The 22,826-nt window shown below is 46.0% G+C and overlaps 1 protein-coding gene across 1 annotated transcript in view; it reads right to left on the minus strand.

Annotated features, from left to right (window-relative positions):
* Positions 1-2,230: 2,230 nt before the first annotated feature.
* The window catches only part of LOC138472439 (hexokinase HKDC1-like), a 1,340,644-nt gene continuing 1,320,048 nt past the window's right edge, over positions 2,231-22,826 (minus strand). Inside the window, exon 18 of the mRNA XM_069610606.1 lies at positions 2,231-4,680. Coding sequence (XP_069466707.1) covers positions 4,548-4,680 — 133 coding nt within the window. The 3' untranslated portion in view covers positions 2,231-4,547. The remainder of the gene's footprint in view (positions 4,681-22,826) is intronic.

A 22,826-nucleotide genomic window follows, 5' to 3' on the forward strand; every position in this document is an offset into this window, starting at 1 on the left:
TGGGCTGTGTTCGTTCTCGCAGAGGGGCGCCGATGGACAATTATTTTTATTATTTAAGGACTTAGGTTTAGTCACCCTAAGTTTCCTAGGGTCATCCAGACGTGGACCGCTTGCTCACTGTGCTCAGAGAGGCACAGCTCCACCTCACTGATGAGGCCCAACAAGGCTGAAACGTGGGTTACCGTTACCACCACTTGGTCCAGCAGAATTACTGCCATATTGCAAGCAATGGTGGCGCAGTTAATGCCAATTTTCTGAGAGTCCATTGGACTCTATGGGGTATTTTTGGTGGCAATTCCGCCGACAGAATTACCGCCATGCTAATTCCACTTATTTTGCGGATTTTTGGCAGAATGTGGAGGTTTTACCTCTAGCATCATCCTGGAGGAAAGTTCCCCACTCCATGGCCATGTTATGTGGGCCATACTCGTACTATGATGGAGCAGGGAAGGTGGTGGTAATTCCATTACCGTCACATTTTGTTTTTACGCACCGCCTTACTCGTAATGAGCCTGTGGCCATATCCACAAAGGCTGTTGCAATCCATGGCCATCTACGTTTAAGCTTGGAATAGGAAACACAGACAGACACTTGGTGGACAATTGTATTAAGTAAATAATTCAGGCTGTTGGTCACATTTTCAGCATTGCGTTCCTAGAAGGCCAATAAGGAGGGGCAACCATTAAGTCATGTTTTGGTTCTGTGGCCTGTGACGGTGTGAAAAGGATACTGCCGCATTCAGAGTGTGCGTCTCTACATCTGAGTGGTGGGGGAAAGAAACTGGCATGGAGCAAGAACATTAACAAGCCTCTGGGAAGCTTGTGGGGCAGGGCTTTAAAAGAGCTGGTATGGTTTGGACAGAAGTGAGTGGGGATGTGTCAGTAAAGAGCCATAGAAAATGTTATAGAAAAAAACAGGTCTCTCTGTTTTAACCACTGGTTCTCTGTGAATGTACAGAATGGGAATTTGTTATTTAGCATAGTGACTCATGAAGCTTAATGTCTATTTAAACAATTTTCAAGTGTATTGAAAATCTGCATTCATTTGTATTGATATGTTTTTCAAGCATTTTCTTTCTTAAAGTTGCCTTTCAGCATTGCAAGCTTAAAGTCACCAAGGTTTTAAAACAGTGCTGACTGGTGGGTATTTGCTCGGTTTTGTGTGTGGTGTGGATGTAACTTACTTCTTATAATCATTTCGTTCAGATTGTCTGTCTGAAAGCAAGGAGGGGCATTTCTGGGAAAACCTCTCAGAGTCATATATTTTTTGCAGAATGGTTTGCAGTTCCTGAGCAATCTTACAGCAAGATTCCAACTCTGGATTGTATGCGACAACCAGTGGCACTCAATTTTGTGCGTCTTTTGCTCTGTATTACAGGAGGTTGCTGCAGGGGATTCCTACTGCCCCGTGGATCTGCCTGTCCACAATCCTGCAGTTATATCCGTGGTTTTGGAAGACAGATCTCAGAACTTGTATGTTTTTTTCTCGTGCAATTGTGTCTGAGCATATTTGGTTGTACCTTATTGCGTGGCTGAATATTGTGACATGCTTTGTGTGGGTTTGGTGGAAGCTGTCACTCTTCAAATAGCTGGTATGGTCTGTTGGTTTGCGATATACTGTGGTCTGTAGCAAGACCATCTTTTATTGTTATGGTGGTGTCAAGGAAAGGTACTTTTTCAGGAGAGGTTGATGGTTGCATGGAATTAATTCAATCTTCTGTGGAAGCTTATAAGGTCCTGTTACGGAGCAGTCCAAATAAGGAGGATACCATCAATGTATCACAGATACTTTAGTGGTCTGTAATCACAGGTGTCAAGGAAATCATTTTCTAGCTCTGCCATTAATTGGCATAGTGCAGCACAATCTGAGTGCTCATGGCCATCACTATCATTTGGAGATAAATATCAGTGGCAACTGTAAAATAATTGCGGGTTAAGATGAATTCTATGCATATAGTCACTCGGATCGGTGGCACCAGGAGGCAATAAGGTCTACTGTGACCCTGCAAAACTGCAAATATTTGAATAATTATGAATGACATATACCCGTAAGAAGCTGATGATGTTTTCTAATGAAGAAAAAGGTAAGAGGACCCAAGTTTGGGATCCTCCCGTCCCCTGCACACTTACTACATACGTCCAATGGGCGTTCAAATATTTAGATATTCAAAAATCATACATGGTTTAAACAACAATTTGATAGACAAAATGAATTGCGAAAAAAGGCACTGTTGCTTAAAAACAGTGATTTATTACATACAATATAATTAGATGCGAAGAAGAACACATAATGCAGACAGTGGTGTCCAATGATTTTTTGGCCGACACGTGTCGAGGATTCCCTCTTCTTCAAAAGGGTCTAATTTGACTGGTAATTGAAATTCAAAGAAACAGAAATAAAGTAAAGTAAGTTGATGTTTATAAAGGACTGCTATAAACACAGATAAAGATACAATAGTCAGATATAGAGCAATTGAGCCTGAATTAGGGAGGATTGTTTGACAATATTCTAGACCCACTGTGTAGGTTCCCAATATAGCCAGATGCCCAGTCGAGGTACCATGTCTTAAGGTTTTACTGTAATTATTATAGAGTAATTGAAGACAACAGCTACTCAAGTATGGAAAATGAGAGACATCAGATGAGTTATCGGTAAGTGGCTTCATGGTAAGAAAACACTGTAAATGTATAGTGTTAAGCAACCTATGAGAGGTAACATATATGAGTAATTTGGACACATGGAAATGGTACACTCAATATAGTAGAAAATGGGCAATATAACTCACCGTTGAACGGTGGAATCTTCTTCGACTAAACACGTGAAGGGTGTTGAAACGTGTTTTCTAATGCACAATAAATAAGTGGAAAATAAGGAGAAAGTTTCCACAAAACAGTATTTTGGGACTAATCTGAGGAAATCTCTGCTGAAGAGCCACTGAATGAAGGTGGTGAAACACCAGTAGAGAGATGTAATAAGACAAACCATTTTGAAATTAAAAACCTCTACGAGAAATATTTGGAAGTGAAAGTTGGAAACAATTATCATCTGGGAAATTGAAAATAAAGAGATTGAGAGAAAAACTGAAAAATGTGACTATGTTCTTGATTTACTAAAAACTTTGGTTTATAATCAGTTGGTGCATAGGATATACCCTTGGAAATGAAAAACATTTGAGCTATTTGGCAGTTGGAATAGCGGTATATACCAATGATGACAACTGCTGAACATGACTAATTGGTAGACTCACTGAATGGGTAGTCCTCATTGACTGTACAGGTAGACAACTGCATATGGCTATAGGGTAAGCAAGTGGATTGACATTTCCGTGAGCATTCTGGCAAGCCTCTGTGCCATCAATGTGGCAAATGCTGGTGTAGAGTGACTCCACATCCATGGTGGCAAGTAATGCATCACTTGGGAAGGGGCCAACAGTGCTCAGTTTGTGTAGTAGGTCATTGATGTCCTGGATATAGCTGGGAGTGTCTCTTACAAGTGGCTTCAAGATATTCTCAACCCAGCCAGAAATGTTCTCAGTTAGCGTGCCTGATCCAAAGATGATTGAGCATCCAGGGTGGTTCCCTTAGTGTGTCTTGGGGAGCATGAAGAATGTACTGTGTATCCGGTTGTCTGGTACAAGGCCCTGAACTATCCTGTTGCTTGATGTCATTTGGGAGTGCCTTTAGAATCTTATTGAGTTCTCTTTTATAATGTTTGGTTGGATCTTCCTGCAGATTTGTATAATATTTTGTGACAGAACGTTGTCTCTGCTTTTACTGCATATAGTCAATAGTGTTCATTATGGCAATAGCTATTGCTTCATCTGCAGGTTTGATTGTAATACTCTGATTCTTGTTCAGGGATTGAATAGCGTTCTGTGGGTGTCCGCTATAAGGCTGTTTAATGCACTTGTCCAGTATGGCAGGTGTGTTGCTCTGTGTCTGAAACTTTCAATGAATGGGTCCAAATTTGGGTTGCATTCAGGTTCAGGGGTCCAGTTGGAGTTCTGCTTCTTTACTGTGCTTGTGACACAGTTACTCACCATTCGATTGCTGGCTTGGCTGGGTAATTTAGAAAGGGAGGTAGACAGATAGAGCATCCTTAAAGAGCTAAAAGCAGAACTATGCTTTGCGTGTGTAAACTTTGTGAACTTTGCGAGTATTGAAAGACCCCATACAGAAGTTAATGCACACAATCTTAAAACAGTGGGCTTTTCAAATCACATTTTTTTTTATACATAATGTTTTTTAACAATGCACTTGCAATTCATCATATAGATTCTCATTCAATTGTTGAAGTTGTTTCCTGTTTTTAATTTGTTCAAAACATATTTTAGAATGTTAGTTTCACTTTAACTGAAACAAAGCAAATTAGCAATTAAACTGCAACAGCATGAATGGATATAACTTGTTTATTGACGATGCAGACAGAGCTTGTCCGTTTGCGCACTTTATTAATAATCTAAAATCAGTTGAAGTCGGTCCTCCTTCCCTTCCTTCTCTTGCATGCCAATAGAACAAACAACTTTTCCTTTCCGTTCAGGGGACCGCTTAACTGTGCAATCTCTTGGCAACCGCTGTGATGAGGGCTGCACCCTTTCCACTGCCATCTTCCGAGAGCATGAAAGTCACATCACAGGCTGGAGCCAATTCTTTCACAGTTTCTTGTAAGATTCTAGAAAAACTAAAAGTTGAACACACGTTTAGAATGTTAGCAGTTCTATTTTTTTAATTCATCCGTAACTCATGGCAATAACATTGTGCATTGTAAATTATAGTGTCAATACATTGTTGAAGTAGTAGTGTAAGTGTGTGTGCGGCGCGAGTGTGCCTCGGCGTATGGAATGTAGAAGGCACAAATGGAGCATAACTTTTGTATCAAATACTAAATAAATAGAGCCTGTGTATGGAATGTAGAAGGCACAAATGGAGCATAACTTTGGTATCAAATATTAAATAAATAGAGCATGGGCTAGGTAAGAGTATTTGGAGCCAGATACATACACAATTAGTTTGTGAGATGGGTAGTTATAGACAACATAAAGGAAAGGAATTACAACACCAGCTGTTCCTCATCCAGCAGCATAAGTACATATGTATGAGTCAAGTCTATATTAATTACTCAGAAATATGACATTGAACAATTCAACTTCATCCACTGAATAGGTCTTTCTCAGATCACTAAATAGTTTTAACTTTGACATGTTCCATAAACCTACCTTTGTACCCACCTTCTGGAAACAACTGAAACACCTTTCCTTTGAGCATCTATCTCTGTGAGTATACTTCACCCCTTTACCTATTGGCATTTTACATGTGCCTGGCACACCTGGTCCTCTCCTTGCCTTCTGGTTATCCCAGGTCATCGCAATGGTTTTGGCAGAACTGCCCAGGCAAGTTTGGGACTCTCCAAACCAAAGAAATTACCGGATCCATGAATCTCTGTTTATTTCCGTCCCTTCGTCCCTGTCACAACCGATGGTTTGGTATGCTGCACTAGCAGCTATCAAAATACGCATGGGAAATCCTTTGCGGTCCCTTGGCCCTACATGCTGGAACATGAGCAAGTGACATTTAAAGAGTAATATTACAATCCACTTCCAAGACGTAGGTACTTGTTCTAGTATAGGTATAGGATTATCTTATTATGGCAATTACGAGGAAGGTATGTGGGTTGTGGTATGAATGCAGCAATCAATGGCCTAATGGCCTCATTACGAGGCTGGCTGTAGCCGTGCCCGCTGCCACCAGTATTTTTATTTTTCCGGCGCCCAGAAATTGTCCATTACCGGGTCATTATGGCCTTGCCGGACCCAGTATTTGTCCATTCCTGGGCACTGGAAAAGATTCTTCCCCATTCCCATTTGAGCCCTATAGCGCTCAAATGGGAATGGGGAAGCCGGATGCCCCGGCACCATTATTAACGGTGCCGGTGCATCTGACATGCTCTGCTCGCGGGTGCCGGTACAGCCGCCAGGACAGGACTGGCGGCCGCAATGGCACCCGTGTGCAGAACTCATAGTTTGCCGGTCCGGGAATTACGGTACTCGACATGCTTACCGGTACCGTAGTTCCCAGATGGATTGGCACTGCACACCGCTGCATACGCAAAACATAGATACAGAAATCAGTCACCAAGAAAGTGTACCATGCCGGTTATATAATGGGTTTAGAAGATGAAGATCGACCTGGTTTTCAAGTGGGATAATGTGGCACCTTGTATTAGGGGTAGTACTCGAGATGACAAAGCCCTTTGGCTTTTTGTCAGATTAAAGTGATGATGTGAACTAGCAGTTTCAGTGGGTTTGTATTTCATTCCATAGATGCGAAAACGTAATTGTTTCAATTCCATGACATATTTTCTTTCATAGTCCTATACCAAGAAAAGAAAAAAGGAATATCCCACAAATGGGGTTTTAAATTTCAAGTGCCCAAATGCCAAACAATACACAATTGCCAACACGTGTTTGGACCTCAACTCTGGATGAGACTCAGCGAGTCTCTGGGTCCTGGAATGAAATTTTGCAAGACACCAGTTCACTGTTTACAACCCTTGTTACATGCAGCCAGCTCTGCCGTAGCGATACGCGAGGCAGTGCTCGCAGAGGCCATCTTGGTGAAGACAAGAAGTGGACTACGGCGCAGCCATCTTGGTGTGGGTATGGGGCAGTAGGAGATAGATGCCACGTTGTTGCCGTGCAACAACAATCATAAAGGGGTGAGAGACACTATCGAGATTCCAACGTTTCCATCGAGGCTGCCACAGGAATCTCGGTAGAAAGGAACAGTACGTCCCCTCTTAACGCACCTCCCCACAACTAGTGATCCCCACCCCTGGGTTTCTTAGGGAACATACAATGAATGAAGCCTGGCTAGTAAGGCAGGAGCAAACCCCTTCTTGTAAGATATCCAAGTACGATCTTGAGGGCCATAACCCACCCAGTCGATCAGATACTGAACCGATTGCCCTCTATGTCAGGAATCCAGAATAATTCAGACCTTGTATTCCTCTTGAGTTCCCACAGTTAGGGGACGGAATAGCTGTCAATTACAATATCTCCTGGAACTGGTCATGGGTTTCAGTAAGGATACATGGAAGACTGGGTGGATGTTGTAGTTTGATGGGAGGATGAGTTCCTTTTTTTTTTTTTAGGGTTGATGATCTTCCCTATGGCAAAGGGGCCAATATACTTGGGTTTCCATTTGTGCCCACAGGAAGGTATATGTATGTTTTTAGTTGATAGCCAGACCTGATCTCCTATCTGGTATTGAAAAGCTCCAAGTCTTTTGGTCTCTGCATGTCTTTGTGTCGCTTCCTGTGCACATTTAAGGTGTTTGGTGGCTTTTGCAAATCCCAGTTGTAACAAGCGTAGTCATTCTGTTGCGGCCGGAATGTCTGACATCATGAGGTTAGTGAACGGACGAGAAACAGGATATAAATCATAAGATAAATGGAAAGGAGTATCCAAGATGGAGGCATGGTGGGAATCGTTATATGAGAACTCTGCTTAAGGTAAAAGTGTGACTCAATAGTTGTTCTGTTCCGTAGCATGACCGAGACATTGGGCCTCATTACGAGTGTGGTGGTCTGGAAACAAGGGTGTCGGACCCTGTTTCCGGACCGCCACACTACAAGTCTGCCTGCCTGGGCTGCCGCAACCGGCATGTCTAACTTTACTGGGCACAACGGCCCTGGTAAGCACTGTTGTCATGGAAGCACCGGCATGTTAGCAATGGTGCAGGTGCTTCCGTGTTCCCATTAGTGTGGTGTCCTATGAGACGCCACAGGAATGGGGACTTACCGAATCCCCGGCCTGGATTCCCGCTCTGCCGGGACTTGTAATGTCCCGGTGGCTCTGGGAAGTCCAGCGGCGGATTCAGCATTTCAAGGTTGGCTGCAACCCACCAGCAGCAGTGGCGGGTTACCGCCGACCTCGTAATGAGGCCAAAGTCTAATGACTTGATTCACCCTCTCTGTTTGACCATTGCTTTGAGGGCGATAGGCAGAAGAAAAACATACCTTGATTCCCAGCAATCTGCTGAGTTCTCTCCAGAATTGCAATACAAATTGTGAACCACAATCCGTGACTATGGAATCTGGGAGGTCATGAACAGATGAGCCAGTATAGAAGCAGAAGGAACCTTAGGAAGAGTTATGAAATGTGGCATTTTCGTAAAACAGTCTACCACTGTCAATAAAGAGGCCATATCCTGAACAGGGGGCATCGATAAAGTCCATAGAGCTCATTCAAAAACCACAACAGGTGGGAAACACCTACTTCAAGGACATTTAGGATAAGTTATATATATTAGACAAGTGTGATGTCCTGAGAAAGAGGAACAACCTTGATCTAGTGTTCCTTACAGAAAGGTTGGGTATGGAGGAGAGAGACTACAACTGCATACTTTAATAAATCAATATTTAATTTTATTATTTAATACATTCCATAAAATACAATACAATCTAATATCATTCATCATAATACAGTTCAAACCATGGATCATCGGTTTCATGAATAAGAACCATATTTCCACAAATAAGGTCTATATAGACCAATTTGCAGAAAGTCTTTCCAACTTCCTTATGCTCTTGGTTCACATATAACAATCAACTATAGGTGTCCTAAATGTTAAATACTTTCTCATAGGGCTTCCCTAAATCAATAGTTTCGACCTTAACAACAACTAGCTGTTTCTTTCCAGGTGTTGTTTTGCGTCTTCTTTAGGATAAGTGAACTTTAAGCCAATTAACATTTCATACTTATTGTTTGTCAAAAATGGCCTTCCAATTCAAGCTGGAATGCTTCATTATTTCTCAACGCTTGTTTTGCGCATCCTTCTAAGAGTGCCTCTCCGTTTTAAATTTCGTGGGCGTTCACCAGCCTTTTATGATTCTCTAAATTGGTCAATCTTCTATTCATAAATCTCACAAGCCTTTTTGTAATTAGCCGCTATCAGACTTCAAATACACTGCAAAGCGTCCATCTCTGGTTGTTAGAACAGTTTATTGGTTGTTTCAATGTTTTCTCATGCTCCTGGCGTTGCCGTAATACACAGGAATTGCTCCTCACGTGTTCAAAGGGCGGAGTGTTCCTAACTCCGCAGAAAAAGAGCACATTCGCCATGGTCCTGAAAAAATAGCCAAAGGTTGAAGAAGGCCCATAGATTTGTGGCAGGGTACTTTGAATCTGGCACAAATACTGCATCTGCGGTTGTAATCCTTAACATCGGCTTGCCATTCTTTCAACCAAGCATATCTCGTGATCTTTTCCATGGTCTATTTTATGCCATAATGTCATGGCACCATTGCAACAACATGGATTGGGCAGGTAATGTAGGTAGTCAGGGCTTCGTAACCTGACTATTAATTCACAATGTTCATGGTGCTGCGGATCGTCTTGTAGAAATGTCTTCTTCATGCTCTCCGTGTAGCTGTTCTTAAGGGCAGTTTCAAATACTGATAGGTCCTTAACATGGACTGTAACTATTTGAGCAGGCATCACAAAGGTATGCCCTGGACTGGTTCCATGATGGGGGAATCCTTACATGAAAGAGCGTCTTCTTTGGTGTTCAAAACCCCAGTTTTATAAGTGACTTGAAAGTTGAAGTGAGAGAAGAAGTGGATCCACCGGTTTTGTCATTGGTTAATGGCTCTGGCGGTTTTGAGGAATTCCAGGTTTTTACTATCTGTTATAATTAATACTGGATGGTTGGCACTTTCTTAATAATATCTCCATGTAATGAAGGCTTCTTTGATTGCAAGCAACTCTTTGTCAAAATGCTGTAATTTAACTTGCCGGCATTGCGTTTTCTTGAGTGTACGCTATAGGATGGTTTTGTCTGGATGAGAAGTTTTTCTGGGAAAATACAGCCCCTAGGGCGTAATCCGATGCATCCGTCTCAACGGTGTAGGGTTTTGAAGGGTCAGGTAATTGCAAAAACTGTGCTGTGGTAAATGCTGCTTTTAACCTATCAAAGGCTTCTTGAGTTAGGTCGTTCCATTGGTAACTTCTCTCTTTCTTTAGGAGTGCTGTCAATGGTAGTAGAAGTTAGGAATAGTATTGTATGAATCTTCTATAAAAGTTAGAGAACCCTAAGAATCTTTGTAATTTTTTGATGGTAGTAGGAACAGCCCAGTTCAATACAGCATTGATTTTCCATGCATCAATTTCCACCTGATTGGGGGAAAATATATATCCCAAATAGGCTTCCCCTTCTTGATGGAGCAGACACTTAGACGGCTTGGCATATAAATGGCTCTCTCTTAATATAGCGAGAACGATTCATACATGCCTTTTGTGTTCTACCAAGGAGGGGAAAACACCAAAATGTCATTGAGAAATATAACTAAGATATCCATAATACCTCAAAAGGTATACTTTAAGAAGAATTGGAACCCTGCCTACAAGTTACATAGCACAAAGGGCATTACCAAGTATTCGTAATGGCCAAACTGTGTGCGAAAAGCAGCTTTTCATTCATCTCCATTGGCGAATCTCACCAAATTATACCCGCCTCTCAGGTACAGTTCTGTGTATATTGTGCTATGACATGCTTGATCAATTAACACATGGATCAATCGTAGGGGATATCTGTTTTTAATAGTGATATTGTTACGTTGGTGATAGTCCACACAGGGTCAGAGTTTTGTTCCATCTTTCTTAAGTATAAAGAAAATAGGGGCCCCAGCAGGTGAAGTGTAGTTATGGATGAAGCCTTTCCTAAGGTTGTCATTGATATAGTTCTTAAGGACCTTGTAAAGACTGGAGGGGGTTTCTGTACTCCTGCCCTCTATATGGCAGAGTAGAAGCACAGAGGACCGCAGCCAAGATTCTCTATATGGTAGCTGTGGTCAAGCAATCAAGGCTTAAGCTCTCAGGAGGTGATGTAGACTGGTTCTTAAGTACAGTGTAGTCCCCGAACCTCCACAAAGGAATGTCCACACACTATGTTAGTGATAACACACTTTGTGCTCAGGCAATTCTATAATGATAAATATGTACAATATCTCTGTGGTGCCACAATTCACTCTTGACTCCTTTAAAATATACGAACTGGCGACAGTTGCGATAACATACAAATCTAATAGTAATGTGAACCAACACCAGACATAGGAGAGAAACAAGTAATTAAACAGTTGGCAGAATACTGGGTCCCTATTCAAGACACAGTTCTGTGTGAGGATCCCCCCAACTGGGCAACCTGTAAATAAAGTATACTGACAAGCCCAGGCAATATATTGTTTAGCAGACTTGTGTTCCCTTCTAAATGTTCTACTACCTCAATGTACCTTGTATAGCATAGTTCTTTAATGAGTCATCGACGGATCCTTCTTGAGTGAACGCCCTTTAAGGCAGGAGCCACGAATCGTGGAGATTCCTTGAAGAAGTGGTGAACAATGTTGTTGAGGCAGCAGCTTCGGTCCTTGCGGTGCTAGTTGACGATCGGTCGAAAAAACGTCCTGCAACAGTGAGGCGGGCGGTGCACCTTGATGACGAGTGTTTGTTGCCGCAAAGGAAAGACAATGAAAAACTTTTTTGCCCAGTAAGGGAATCGGGTCATCAGCGTCTGGCGTCGGCGATCAGGACTATACCATGCTGGCTTCTGGATCTTCCTTGGCGTCTTTGAGGTCTTCGGGACAAAGCGGTCGACAGTGATGAGCAAGGAAGTCCTTGATTCAAAGTGTCTTAGGCAATGGAGCGTTGCGGCTCCGGTCGATGAGTTCACAGCGTTACCTCCGAATCCCAGTCGATGGTGATGGACTTCAATGTCCGGGTGCTTCACTTTAGATTCCTCAGCGATCCCCATCTCCGGTCAGCAGACTTTCGAGGGTCTGACTTCCAGGAAGCCTTGTGTAACGCTCACCTGGTTCCCACGGAGGCGCGGCGTCGAAGGCGCAGAACTCTGAAGATGGACAGGAAGGGCCCCTCTATTCTGGCCTCCCTGGCTCGTTGGATACCCTCCTGTGCGTGAAAAGGGAGTATTACCAACTGTGGAACAATGCTCAAGCCTCCCACTCCCTTCCAACCCTCCACGATACCTCCTCCACGATTCCCCGTGAAGCCTCACCTTAGGGTTTGGAAGGATGAGCTCTCCATCCTGCTGCTGATGCAGGGGCGTGTTGAAACCCAGTTACTTCACTGGATTGAGGATTGATGGGAGTTCAGGTAAGCTTGACTGTTCAGGTAAGGCGCTGTAAAAGTTCTGTTCAAAAGTTCAAGCTTAATAATAATGTTCGTTGTCTAATTGCAGCAAGCGCTAATGCTTATGTCTTTTTCCCCTTAGGGGCCGGGGTTCGGAGTGCCGGAGATATGGCGCCGACCCGAAGTGAAACAGTTCTGGATGAGCGCTCAGGTAATGTCTTTGCATTCGCTCGTTCAATGTCTTTGTCTTTTTTCCCCATAGGGGCAGGGGTCCGGAGATGCCAGGAAGCGGCAGGACCCGAAATGCAGTGGGAATAATCCAACAGGTAAGACTTAAAAGGAAACTGAGCTTTCCTTATTCCTTTTCTCCCTCTCACCTTTGTTCTTGTCTTTTTTCCTCTAGGCGCCGGGGCGTAGCTGAATCCGGAAGATCGCTGCTGAAGATGGAAGCGCCTTGCAAAGGTGAGTAAAATGCAGCGCTGCAGCGATCGAAACGAAATGCCTTTAAAATGATGTCTTCCTTTTCAGGGCCGTTGGAGAAATGACTCCGGGATGCAGATTTAGCAGGTAAGGGCTTTTCTTCTCCTATTCTCTTCCTTTCTCCCCTTGCAGGTGTTCCAGGGTGCTGGCAGGCGTGGCTGAAGTCAGGATGCAGGAGCTGACACGGTGAGCGTCCAGCTGCTAGGTGCAGAACAACGCGAAGCATGTGTGGCTGTTCGGGTGGGGTTTAAATAGCCTTGGAAGAAGTTCCTGGTATGTATCCTTCCACCAATCAGGTATGTATCCTTCCCCGACCACACCCGGGTGGTGAAGTAGTCCTACAGGTTAAGTAATCCCATTCAGGCCTCAAGAGGGCCTGGATGAAGCAGCAGGTCTGCATCAGGTAAGTGTGCACCCAAGCACTTAAACACATATCCTCTTCTATGAGCCTGGCGCCTAAGGCGCCAGGACTGGGGTCCGCTATGAGCCTGGCGCCTAAGGCGCCAGGACTGAGTCCAAAGGGCCCCGACTTGGGCCCGCTGAGACTTCCCTGGGGAAAATGATGTCTGCCTCTGGGGTTGCTGGGCCCGGCCTGGCTCCTTAGAGGTAGGCATCATGACACCTTGTTGAAGATTAGTTGGTGCACAATGGTCCCTCATAGCTCGGGAAGAGGTCTCCTAGCCAGGTCCTCTCTTGGATCAGTTCCTTGATGGTCACGCAGCTTTCAGATTAGCGAAGGACAGCAGCAGCATTTCTTCTTCTTCCAGCAGCCCTCAAGGTTAAGCATCAAGTTTCTACTTCAGCTTCTGAATGATTTCTATCAGTGAGAGGTCCCCAGATATACTGTTGGTCTCCCATTCACTCTGCTGGGTCACACTCAGGCAACCAATCATTCAGAACGGCATTCAGGCAGGTAGGTAGTCAATCAGGCTCACAGTGCATTCAGGCCATTCTTCTCCATCCAGACACTCACAACACGGAATGTGGATTTGGACAAGAACCCAACCATTCAGCACTCCACACTGCATTCATTCCAGTTTCGGGCAGGGTTTTCTGTCTTTGTGTCACACACCAGATACTAGACACCCATAACATGAAATGCGTATTTGTCACACACTCCATTCACCCAGGTCCCGCCCCACGGACGTACCCACAACATACAGTCATTGGGAAGGCTTCAGCCAGTCTGGCCTGGACTTCCCCCACAATACCATATATAGAACTTCCACCCAACAGCCAGTCAGGGGAAGGGACAGAGTCAGAACTTTGGGAAAACAAGGTAACAGGCGATAGAAAGCAAGAGGCCACTGAGCCATCTTGTCTCCTATCAGGAATCCACTGATTCCTATGGCAAGGCCTGGGTATCCCAAAATGGAGGATACTCAGTGCACCTGTCAAATTCAGCATGGAGCTGCCACCAGGCCATACCCTGCTCAAAAACATACACTAGGGGTACAGGATTGTACCCCCACCCATGGGTGCCATAAGGGTATCCCAAGGGTCTGTTCACCAAACCAAAAAGAGGAAGAGTCACACCGCCAAGAGTCCCACATGAACTCCTGCGCGGAAATGAACACAGAACACATGATAAACGGAATACGGGACAAGGATATGGAGGCGCAATCCCTCCAATGCATTTCCAGCATCACAGACCTGGTTTTCATTTTCTGTGAGGGCATAAGTTCTTCCGTAAGGTATTGAGGCTCCTGGTTGTAGTTTAATCTGACAATCATATGGTCTATGTGGGGGCAAGCTGTTAGTTTCCACAGGATCAAATACGTCTGAGAAGTCCTGGTATTCGGGCGGAAGACCAGGGATCGTCACACAAGCTGCAGAAGGAAGCACTACCTTCTCCTCAATGGTTTGTTTGCAACTGAGAGGACAGCGATCACCCACAAATGTCAGCACTCTTCATCCCCAATCGATGATTGGTTTATGAAAAACAATCCACGGGATACTGCAAATTATCTGAAAGTTGGGGGCAGCAATAGCATCAGACGAGAGGACTTCTGTATGTCTTCTGAAACATAGCAAATTATGTGTTTGCTACATGGTTTACGTATCATTGGAATTCATTTATTTATTTATTTATTTATTGTGCTTTTGTAAGGTGCTTAAACAACAAGTAACTTGTGTTTCAAAGTGCCCACAGGACAACAGGGAGGGGACATGGGAATGAAGAACAAATACAACAATGAAAGATAGATAGAGGGAAACCTACTAGGCCTTGTGAGCATTCAGAGTGTGCAAGTGCAGAGAGAGAGAAGGGATGAGAGAGTGGGGGGTAAGTGCCAAGGGGTGCCAAGGAAAAGTGCTGGGAGGGGTGGAGGCTGTAGGTGATTGGGTGTGGAAGGCCAGGAACCGAGAGGACTCATAAGGGCCCTGGTCAGCAATCTCAGCAACTGGGAAATTAACAGAGGAGGGAGGAAGGCAAGGAGGAGGTGAAAAGGAAAGTCTTGAGGAGCTCCCAGAATTTAAGGCGTTCCGGGTTAAAACAAAGTGGAAGGGGGCTATTCCATAGGAGGGAGCCTGCTGAGGAAAGAGATCGGCCACCAGCTCGCTGTTTAGCAAAGCACTTAACACACAGAGAGTTGGTGCCAGCGGAACATAAAGATCTGGAGGGAGAGTATTTAGTCAGAGTAAGTTGTAGATAGTGTGGTCCCCGGCTCCAGACAGCCTTGAGAATGATGAAGAGGGATTTGCATTTGATCCTTGCAGCAACCGGGAGCCAGTGGCAAGTTTATAGGGCTGGAGAGATGTGGTCCATGGGCTTGAGGCCAAGGATAAGTCTTGCAGCCCGATTCTGGATTATCTGGAGGAGTCGTAGAGAAGAGTCTATTGCAGTAGTCTAGCCTAGAGAGGACCAGAGCTCTAGAGACATTGAGTTTCTGGGGAAAAGTGAGGAAAGGGAAAATTCCTTTGAGGAGGTAGAGTTGAAAGTGAGTCTTCTTGGTAAGGTCCTGAATGCGAGGGATGAAGGACAGAGATGATTTGAAGATGACTCCAAGGATTCTGGCTTCAGCTGAAGGAGAAGGGGGAGAGCCCATAGAAGATGGCCAGACTGATGGATAGAAAGAGAGAGCAGGAGTCCCGATAGGAAGGCTCTCAGTCTTGCTGGCATTGAGGCAGAGATCATTGGAGGGACACCAGGACTGGATGGCAGATAGGCAGTCAGGAATGATGGAGTAAGTAAGAAGAGGATCAGAGGGAAGTTCAAAGAAGAGTTGTGTCATCTGCATAACATTGGAAGTTTGGGGAGAAGGTGGAAATGAGCTGTGCAAAAAGAGCAAGGTTGTTGTTAACAGCCAGGGAGAAAGGTTGGAGCCCTAGGGGATGCCGCAGGGGGAAATATGGGTGTGGGTGGTGAAAGAGCCCAGAATAACCTGGGACATACAGTCTTTGAGGAAGGAGGTCAGCCAGTCCAGTGCCTGGTCTGAGATACCTAGGGTATTGTGGAGTCGTTTTATGAGAATCGAGTGGTTGACCGTATCAAATGCCGAAGAGAGATCAAGTAGAATGAGAACAGCTGGAGAGTTGGAATCAAGAGATGCAAGCAGTTCCTCCTGGGTGTTCAGAAGAGCAGTTTCCGTGATTGCAGAAATCCACAAGTGCAGGGGAGGCAGCCAATATTGTCCTTAATGCTTCTGGAGGAGCAGGGGGAATCTGTTTGGAAGAGACCTTTGTGGAGCTAACAACTCTGGGGACCTCATCAGATGTGGTAGGAGAGAAGGAGGCGAGAAAGACAGAGGGAGGATGAGACGTCATAGGAGGCAAGGGGAGGGGAGAGGGACGCAAGGGGCTCAGGATGTCCTGAATTTTTGCAGTGAAGTGTGTGGCCAGTGCATTGTAGAGAGCCTCGAGGGAAGAAGTGAGCAGGAGACTGCAGAGGGGTTGGCTAGTTCCCTGCAGAGTTCAGCCGTGTTGTTGGATGCACTAGAGACGCAGTCCTGGATGTTTCATCCAGTCTGCAGCAGAAGTTCGTCATACTCCCTCCACCCCCACTGCTTCCTCCCTCATAGTGAGCATTCATCCAGTAAGGTAAGCCCTTTTGGGCTGTGAAAAAATTAAAATGGGCGGATTCCCACCCAGCATATTTGGCAGTAGTTGCATGATTTTTTGAGAAACAATGGTGTTGCGCACTCCGGAAATCGAGCAAGTGCGGCTAAACGCTTCTTTCAGCATAACCTTTAGTATGCTGTTGCATCCATGGTGCCCATGTTGACTTAAGGGGCATTTGTTCAATATTCCTGGATTAACTACAAGTGCTCGTGGTCACACTTCAAGATTGCCGCCCCAGCCTTGGGCAGTGGAGCCACTCTCTTTGTCTAAGCATGGCCCCCTCTGATTGGCAGCCTCACACCTACTTGTTCCAATCAGGCCCACTGGGAGGCAGGAGCCAGCAGCAGGCAATTACAACAAAGGCCCTCATCTAGGGCCCTGTCTGTGCTTGTCTGGGCTGAGGAGGGCCTTGACCCTCTTGAACTATGCTCTGTCCGCCTAACTAACTACTCCTCCCAGGTCACGGGTCCCATGCTATCTACGCTCCCTGCAGTCATGTAAGTCATCTAATTGCTACATCATCACCTAGCTCCACCCTCTCACAAAGTTTGGTTGAAAACAGCACAAAATAGACATTGTCAGTGCAAACTCTGGACTTCCCATCGCAGACATCTATGTCAGCGCTTCCTCTAGAGAGGTTTTCACTGATAACCTCTTCTCTGTCCCCTCTCCAGATCTATGGACCCCCATCTCATCTCTACTCTTCCTCCCTCCACATGTTCTACCATTTACAGTGGCACCAAGTGGGAAATCCTCTTGGCCGGCTTCTCATCCACTCGCTGCTTCGTTAATGTCTATTACACTGGCACTATCCTGGTTCAGGGCCCACAACCCAACGTCCTCCTCTTTGCCTGGATCCTGCCTTCTCTCATTAACTTCCTCCCTTCTCCTGCATCTCCGCCTGCTACTCTCTCTCCCCATCCTCTGACTGATGCACCACGCCCCTGTACACCACCTCAGAAAACCTTCAAAGGCACAGACCTCCTCCACCAGGCAACCCTTCACGCCCGCTCAGCCAACAAACACTCTGCTGACATCTGTCTCCTTCTTGAAGACATTGACCTCGACATTCTCGCTCTTACCGAGGCATGGTTCAATGCCAGCTCAGTCACTGCTTTGGATTCCCTCCTCCCTAAAGGTTTCAAGATCATCTCCAAGCCTCGACCTCACTGTACTGGCGGGGGGTTGCCTTAATCTTGCCTGAGTGGGTTTCTGCTTCCATCTTACCTACCCAGCTCTACTCCTCCTTTGAAAGCATGTTTTACAAGTTGGTCATCTCTCCCATCTCCACCCTGAACATTGCCACCATTTACCGGCCTCCAGGCACCACCACCCTGTTCCTCTCTGAATGGGCTGACTTCTGCTCTTCCTTACTTTCAACCACATCCAACCTCCTCCTACTGCTGGGTGACTTTAACATCTAATTGGACTCCCCAGGCTCTGCATGCATGCTCTTCACTGACCTCTGCACCTCGCTTTCCCTCTCCATTCTCCCTTCTGGGCCAACCCACTCAGCTGGACACAGTCTGGATGTCCACATACACTCTGACCTCTCTCTCTCCCCCCCACTAGTATACCCCCTGTCCTGGTCTGACTATTCTCTCCTCTCCTCCCACTTGATTCCCCCTGGCCCTCTGACTGCCCCCCCAGAGGTTCCACCAACCTCGTTTGCTAACATCTGCCCTACTAAACGAGTGCCCGTGGCTGCCTTCGCTTCCACCTTCATCCTCCCTCAACCCCTCACCTCGGACTCCACCTCTGACTCTGCAGTCAGCAGCCTCCACCTTTCCATCACCAATACTTTTGACATTTTTACCCCAGTCATGAGGATCCACCTGAAAACTGCCTCTACGCGTAACTTCTGGTACAAGACCAAACTTGCAGCACTGAAAGGTAGGTTCAGGGCAGCAGAATGCAAGTGGCAAACCTCACGCTCATCCTCTGACAAACTGGCCTGCCACCTTATCCACAGGCAATACAAACACTCCATCCATGCCAAGAAAAGAGCCCACATTCAGGCACGGGTTTCTGGTGCATCCAAAAACCTGGCTGAACTTTTCAAGATCTGCAGGGAACTAGCCAACCCCTCCTCAGTCTCCTCCTCCCCTTCTCCTTCCCAGGCCCTCTGCAATGCACTGGCCTCACACTTTGCCTCCAAAACCTTGGACATCCTCACCCCCCCTTGCTACTTTCCCTCATAATCCGTCCCACAATCCCTCACCTCCACCCCCCACCCTCCTTTGTCCTCCTTCACCCCTGTCACACCTGAAGAAGTTACCAGAGTTGTCCGCTCCATGAAGGACTCTTCTAAGCAGGTTTCCCCCCTGCTCATCCAGGACTATCAAGGAAAACATTGGCTCTCTTGCCCATGCTCTCACTGATTTCTGCAATCACTCTTTCACAGGATCTTTCCCCTGCTTCCTTAAGCACTCCCTTATGCACCCACTCCTGAAAAAACCTTCATTAGATCCTACCTGCCCTGCCAACTACCGCCCTTTTCCCATTACCCCCTTCCTGGGGAAACTGCTGGAGAAGTTGGTTTTGCCCCAACTCAACTCACACACTGAACTTGTTGGTGGTCTCCACGACCATCAATCTGGATTCCGAGCATCCAGAGGCATGAAAACTACTCTTCTGAACACCGTGAAGAACTGCTCGCATCTCTGGACTCCAATTTCCTGCTCTTCTGAACACCCGTGAAGAACTGCTTGCATCTCTGGACTCCAACTCTCCAGCTCTCCTTATTCTTCTCGATCTCTGCTCTGCCCTTGACACACTCAACCATTCCATCCTCACATAAGGGCTCCACAATATCCTTGGTATCTCGGAACGGGCACTGGACTGGCGGACATCCTTCCTTACTGACTGCTCTTCTAAAGTCATCCTGGGCACTTTCTCCTCTCCTACTTCCCTCTCCAACTGTGGTGTCCCCCAGGGTTCTATCCTCTCCCCTTGGCTCTTTAACATCTACCTTGCTCTACTTGCACGCCTCATCACCTCCTTCTCTTCCAACTTCCAATTTTACACCGACAATACACAGCTCTTTTTCAAACTCCCTGCCAACCTTCTTACACCCTCCATCATCCCTGATTGCCTATCTACCATCCAGTCCTGGTACACCAGCAATTATCTCTACCTCAACATCTGTAAAACTGAGATCCATCCCAGTGGGACCCCTGCTCCCTCCTTCTTCCCATCACTCTGGCCTTCCTCTTTGGGCTTTCCCCCAGCACCCTCATCTGGACCCAGAAACCTTGGCGTCATCTTCGACTCCTCTCTCTCCTTCCTCCGTCACACTCAGGACATTGCCAAGAAGTCCCTCTTTCAGCTCTTCCTTCTCAAAGAAATTCTCCCTTTTCTCACTTTGCCCCAGAGGCTCAATGTGACCCAAGCTCTGGTTCTCTCTAGGCTTGACTATTTCAATAGCCTCCACCTGAATCTACCATCTTCCATTCTGCGACCCCTCCAGCTAATCCACAATAGGACAGCAAGACGTATCCTTTGCCTTAAGCCCAGGGACTGCACCCCTCCTGCACTAAAAAGTCTTCACTGACTCCCAGTTGCTGCACAGATTAAATTAAAATCCCTCTGCATCATCCTTAAAGCAGTCTGGGCCCGGTGACCACACTTTATGTTACTAAATACTCCCCCTCCAGACCACTATGCTACTCTGGCTCTATCTCGCTAGGTGTAAAGCGTTTTGCTAAACAGAGGGCAGGTGGTTGTTCGCTTTCCTCAGCTGGCTCCCTCCTATGGAACAGCCTCCCCCTCCCTCTGCGCCTTGAGCAGGATCTTCTTAAATTCCAGAAAGCTCCTTAAGTCTCTCTTCTGTACCTCTTCCTTCACTTCTTCTCTCCCCTGCTAATCCCACAGTTGCTGCGACTGGTGTCCTGGGCCTTCATGCATCCTTGGGGGCCAGACCTCCCGTACCCAATCAGAACAGCTATTGTCTAGCTGCACTTGCATTTACACCCCTCAGAGCTCCAGGCCATGTAGCATTCAACATTCCTAGCACTTCATCTGTGGCTCACCAATGAGCTCAGACTCCACAGCACAGACCCCCTAACTTCTTCCTTGCTGCACTTGCACGTTCTGAATACTCACAATGCATAGTAGGTGTGTCCTCTTTTCCTCTCCGCACACTGCTCTTATATATTGTGTTTTTAACATACTTTAATGTATTTCCCACTCCTGCTCCATCCCTTGCCCTGTGGCTGCTTTGAAACAGTATTGTCTTATTGTATAAGCGCCTAACAAGCAAACAATAAAATAAATAAATACATGTGGGCCTTATTCTTGGTGCGGTTGGAGTGTCTTTATTGCCTTTGGAGCAGGCGACAGGCCAGTTTGTCAGAGGGGGAGCCAGAGGTCTGCCACTTCCGTTCCACAGCTCTGCACTTGCGTTTCAGGGATGCAAATTCAGAGTTGTATCAGATGTTATGCTTAGAGGCATTTTTCAGGCGGATCCTCAATACTGGGGCAAGAAAGTTAAGGGTATTGGTCATGGCAAGATGGAGGTTGCTGAGAACGGAGTCAGAGGTAGAGTCTGCAGAGGGGAGAGAGGGGGGTATGAAGGTAGATGGGAAGGCAGCAACTGAAACTCGTTTCACTGGATGGATGTTTGTGAACGATTTTGGCATTGCTGGGGGAGGCATGGTAAGAGGGGCCAGAGGACCCAGGTGAGAGGAGAGAGTGGTCTGACCAAGAGAGTTGGGTGGTCATTGTGGAGGGGTGTGAACGATCAGTGTGGATGAAGGTATCAAGCGTGTGTCCAGCCGGGTGGGTAGGACCAGAAGGAGAATGGAGAGGGAGAGTGAGGTGCAGAGGTCATGGAAGAGAGTAGATGCAGTGATTGAGGAGTCAAGGTGGATGTTAAAATCGCCCATGAAAAGAGTTATGGTAGTGAGGAGAGAGGAGGAGAAATCATCCCATTCAGAGAGGAACAGGGTGGTAGAGCCAGGTGGCCTGTAGATGGTGGCAATGGTCAGTGAGGAGGTGGGAGAGATGACCAACTTGCAAACCAGCTCTCGAAGGAAGAGTAAGGCTGGGTGGGTATGAGGGAATAAGGGACCCACTCAGGGAAGATAAGAGCAATCCCACTGCCTACACGGTTAGGGCGAGGCTTGGAGATGATCGTATAGCCATCAGGGAGAAGGGATTCAAAAGCAGTGACTGAGTGATTGTTATGAAAGTTAGCAAAACTGAGGTCTATGAAGTTGCCAGTGGCTCCACTGTCTATCATGACAAGAAATTCATCCCATACTTTTTACGGTCTCTAAGCAATATCTTGATGATAAAATGTTGTGTCGTCGAGGGGTCTTTAGATAACTTCGGGAAGAAAGGCTTTAGACTTGTCATCTGCTCCCTTCAGATAGACAAGTCGGTTAGTTTCCAGAACCTGCACTAGGTTTCTTGCAGCATTTTAGTATGGAATGTCCAGGATCCCTGCAATAGTGACAGAGATTCCCCTTCCTTCTCTGTTCACGTTCAGCAGGGGAAACTGGCCCTCGAGTACTGCCCAACTGCATCGGTTCACCAGTCCGGAATGGGTTGCGTCTCCTTTCGGTACACCTTCGCTCTCCTTTTCTTTCACCCCATCTCTGATCCAATTGTACCACCAAAGTGATGTTCTCTTTGAGTTCTGTGTGGGGGTTAATGACTTGGCTAAGAGTGTCCTTGATTTCTTCTCTTAACCCTTTCTGGAACAATATTGCCATGCAGTTTGTGATGCCAGATTATAGAATTGAGTGATGTATGTCAATATTTCTTGGTAACCTTGTCGGAGATCTATCAGTTAGTTTCTGACAGACTGGGCTGCATAGTGGTGGTCAAACATAGACAGGAATGCCTCATAGAACTGGTCATAACTCAATAATAGAGGATTGTTGGTATCAACTAGGGCTGTTACCCATGCTAAGGCATTTTTCTCAAAGTAAGCAAAATAAAGGAGAATTTAGCTTGATCTGAGTTGTATAACTGTGGGCAATGCATTAAATGTGTATCTGGCACTGAGTCAAGAACAGTTTAAATTCTCTGAGATCACCACTGTATTTCATTGACATAGGTGGAGAAGGAATGTTAGGTCCCAACTCTGGGTGTTTTAAAGTAGCTGGAGTGAGTAGGAGGTGACCATTGCCTCCCATACCAC

Source organism: Ambystoma mexicanum, chromosome 8, assembly GCF_040938575.1.
Source record: "Ambystoma mexicanum isolate Mex_15411 chromosome 8, UKY_AmexF1_1, whole genome shotgun sequence".
Taxonomy (NCBI): domain Eukaryota; kingdom Metazoa; phylum Chordata; class Amphibia; order Caudata; family Ambystomatidae; genus Ambystoma; species Ambystoma mexicanum.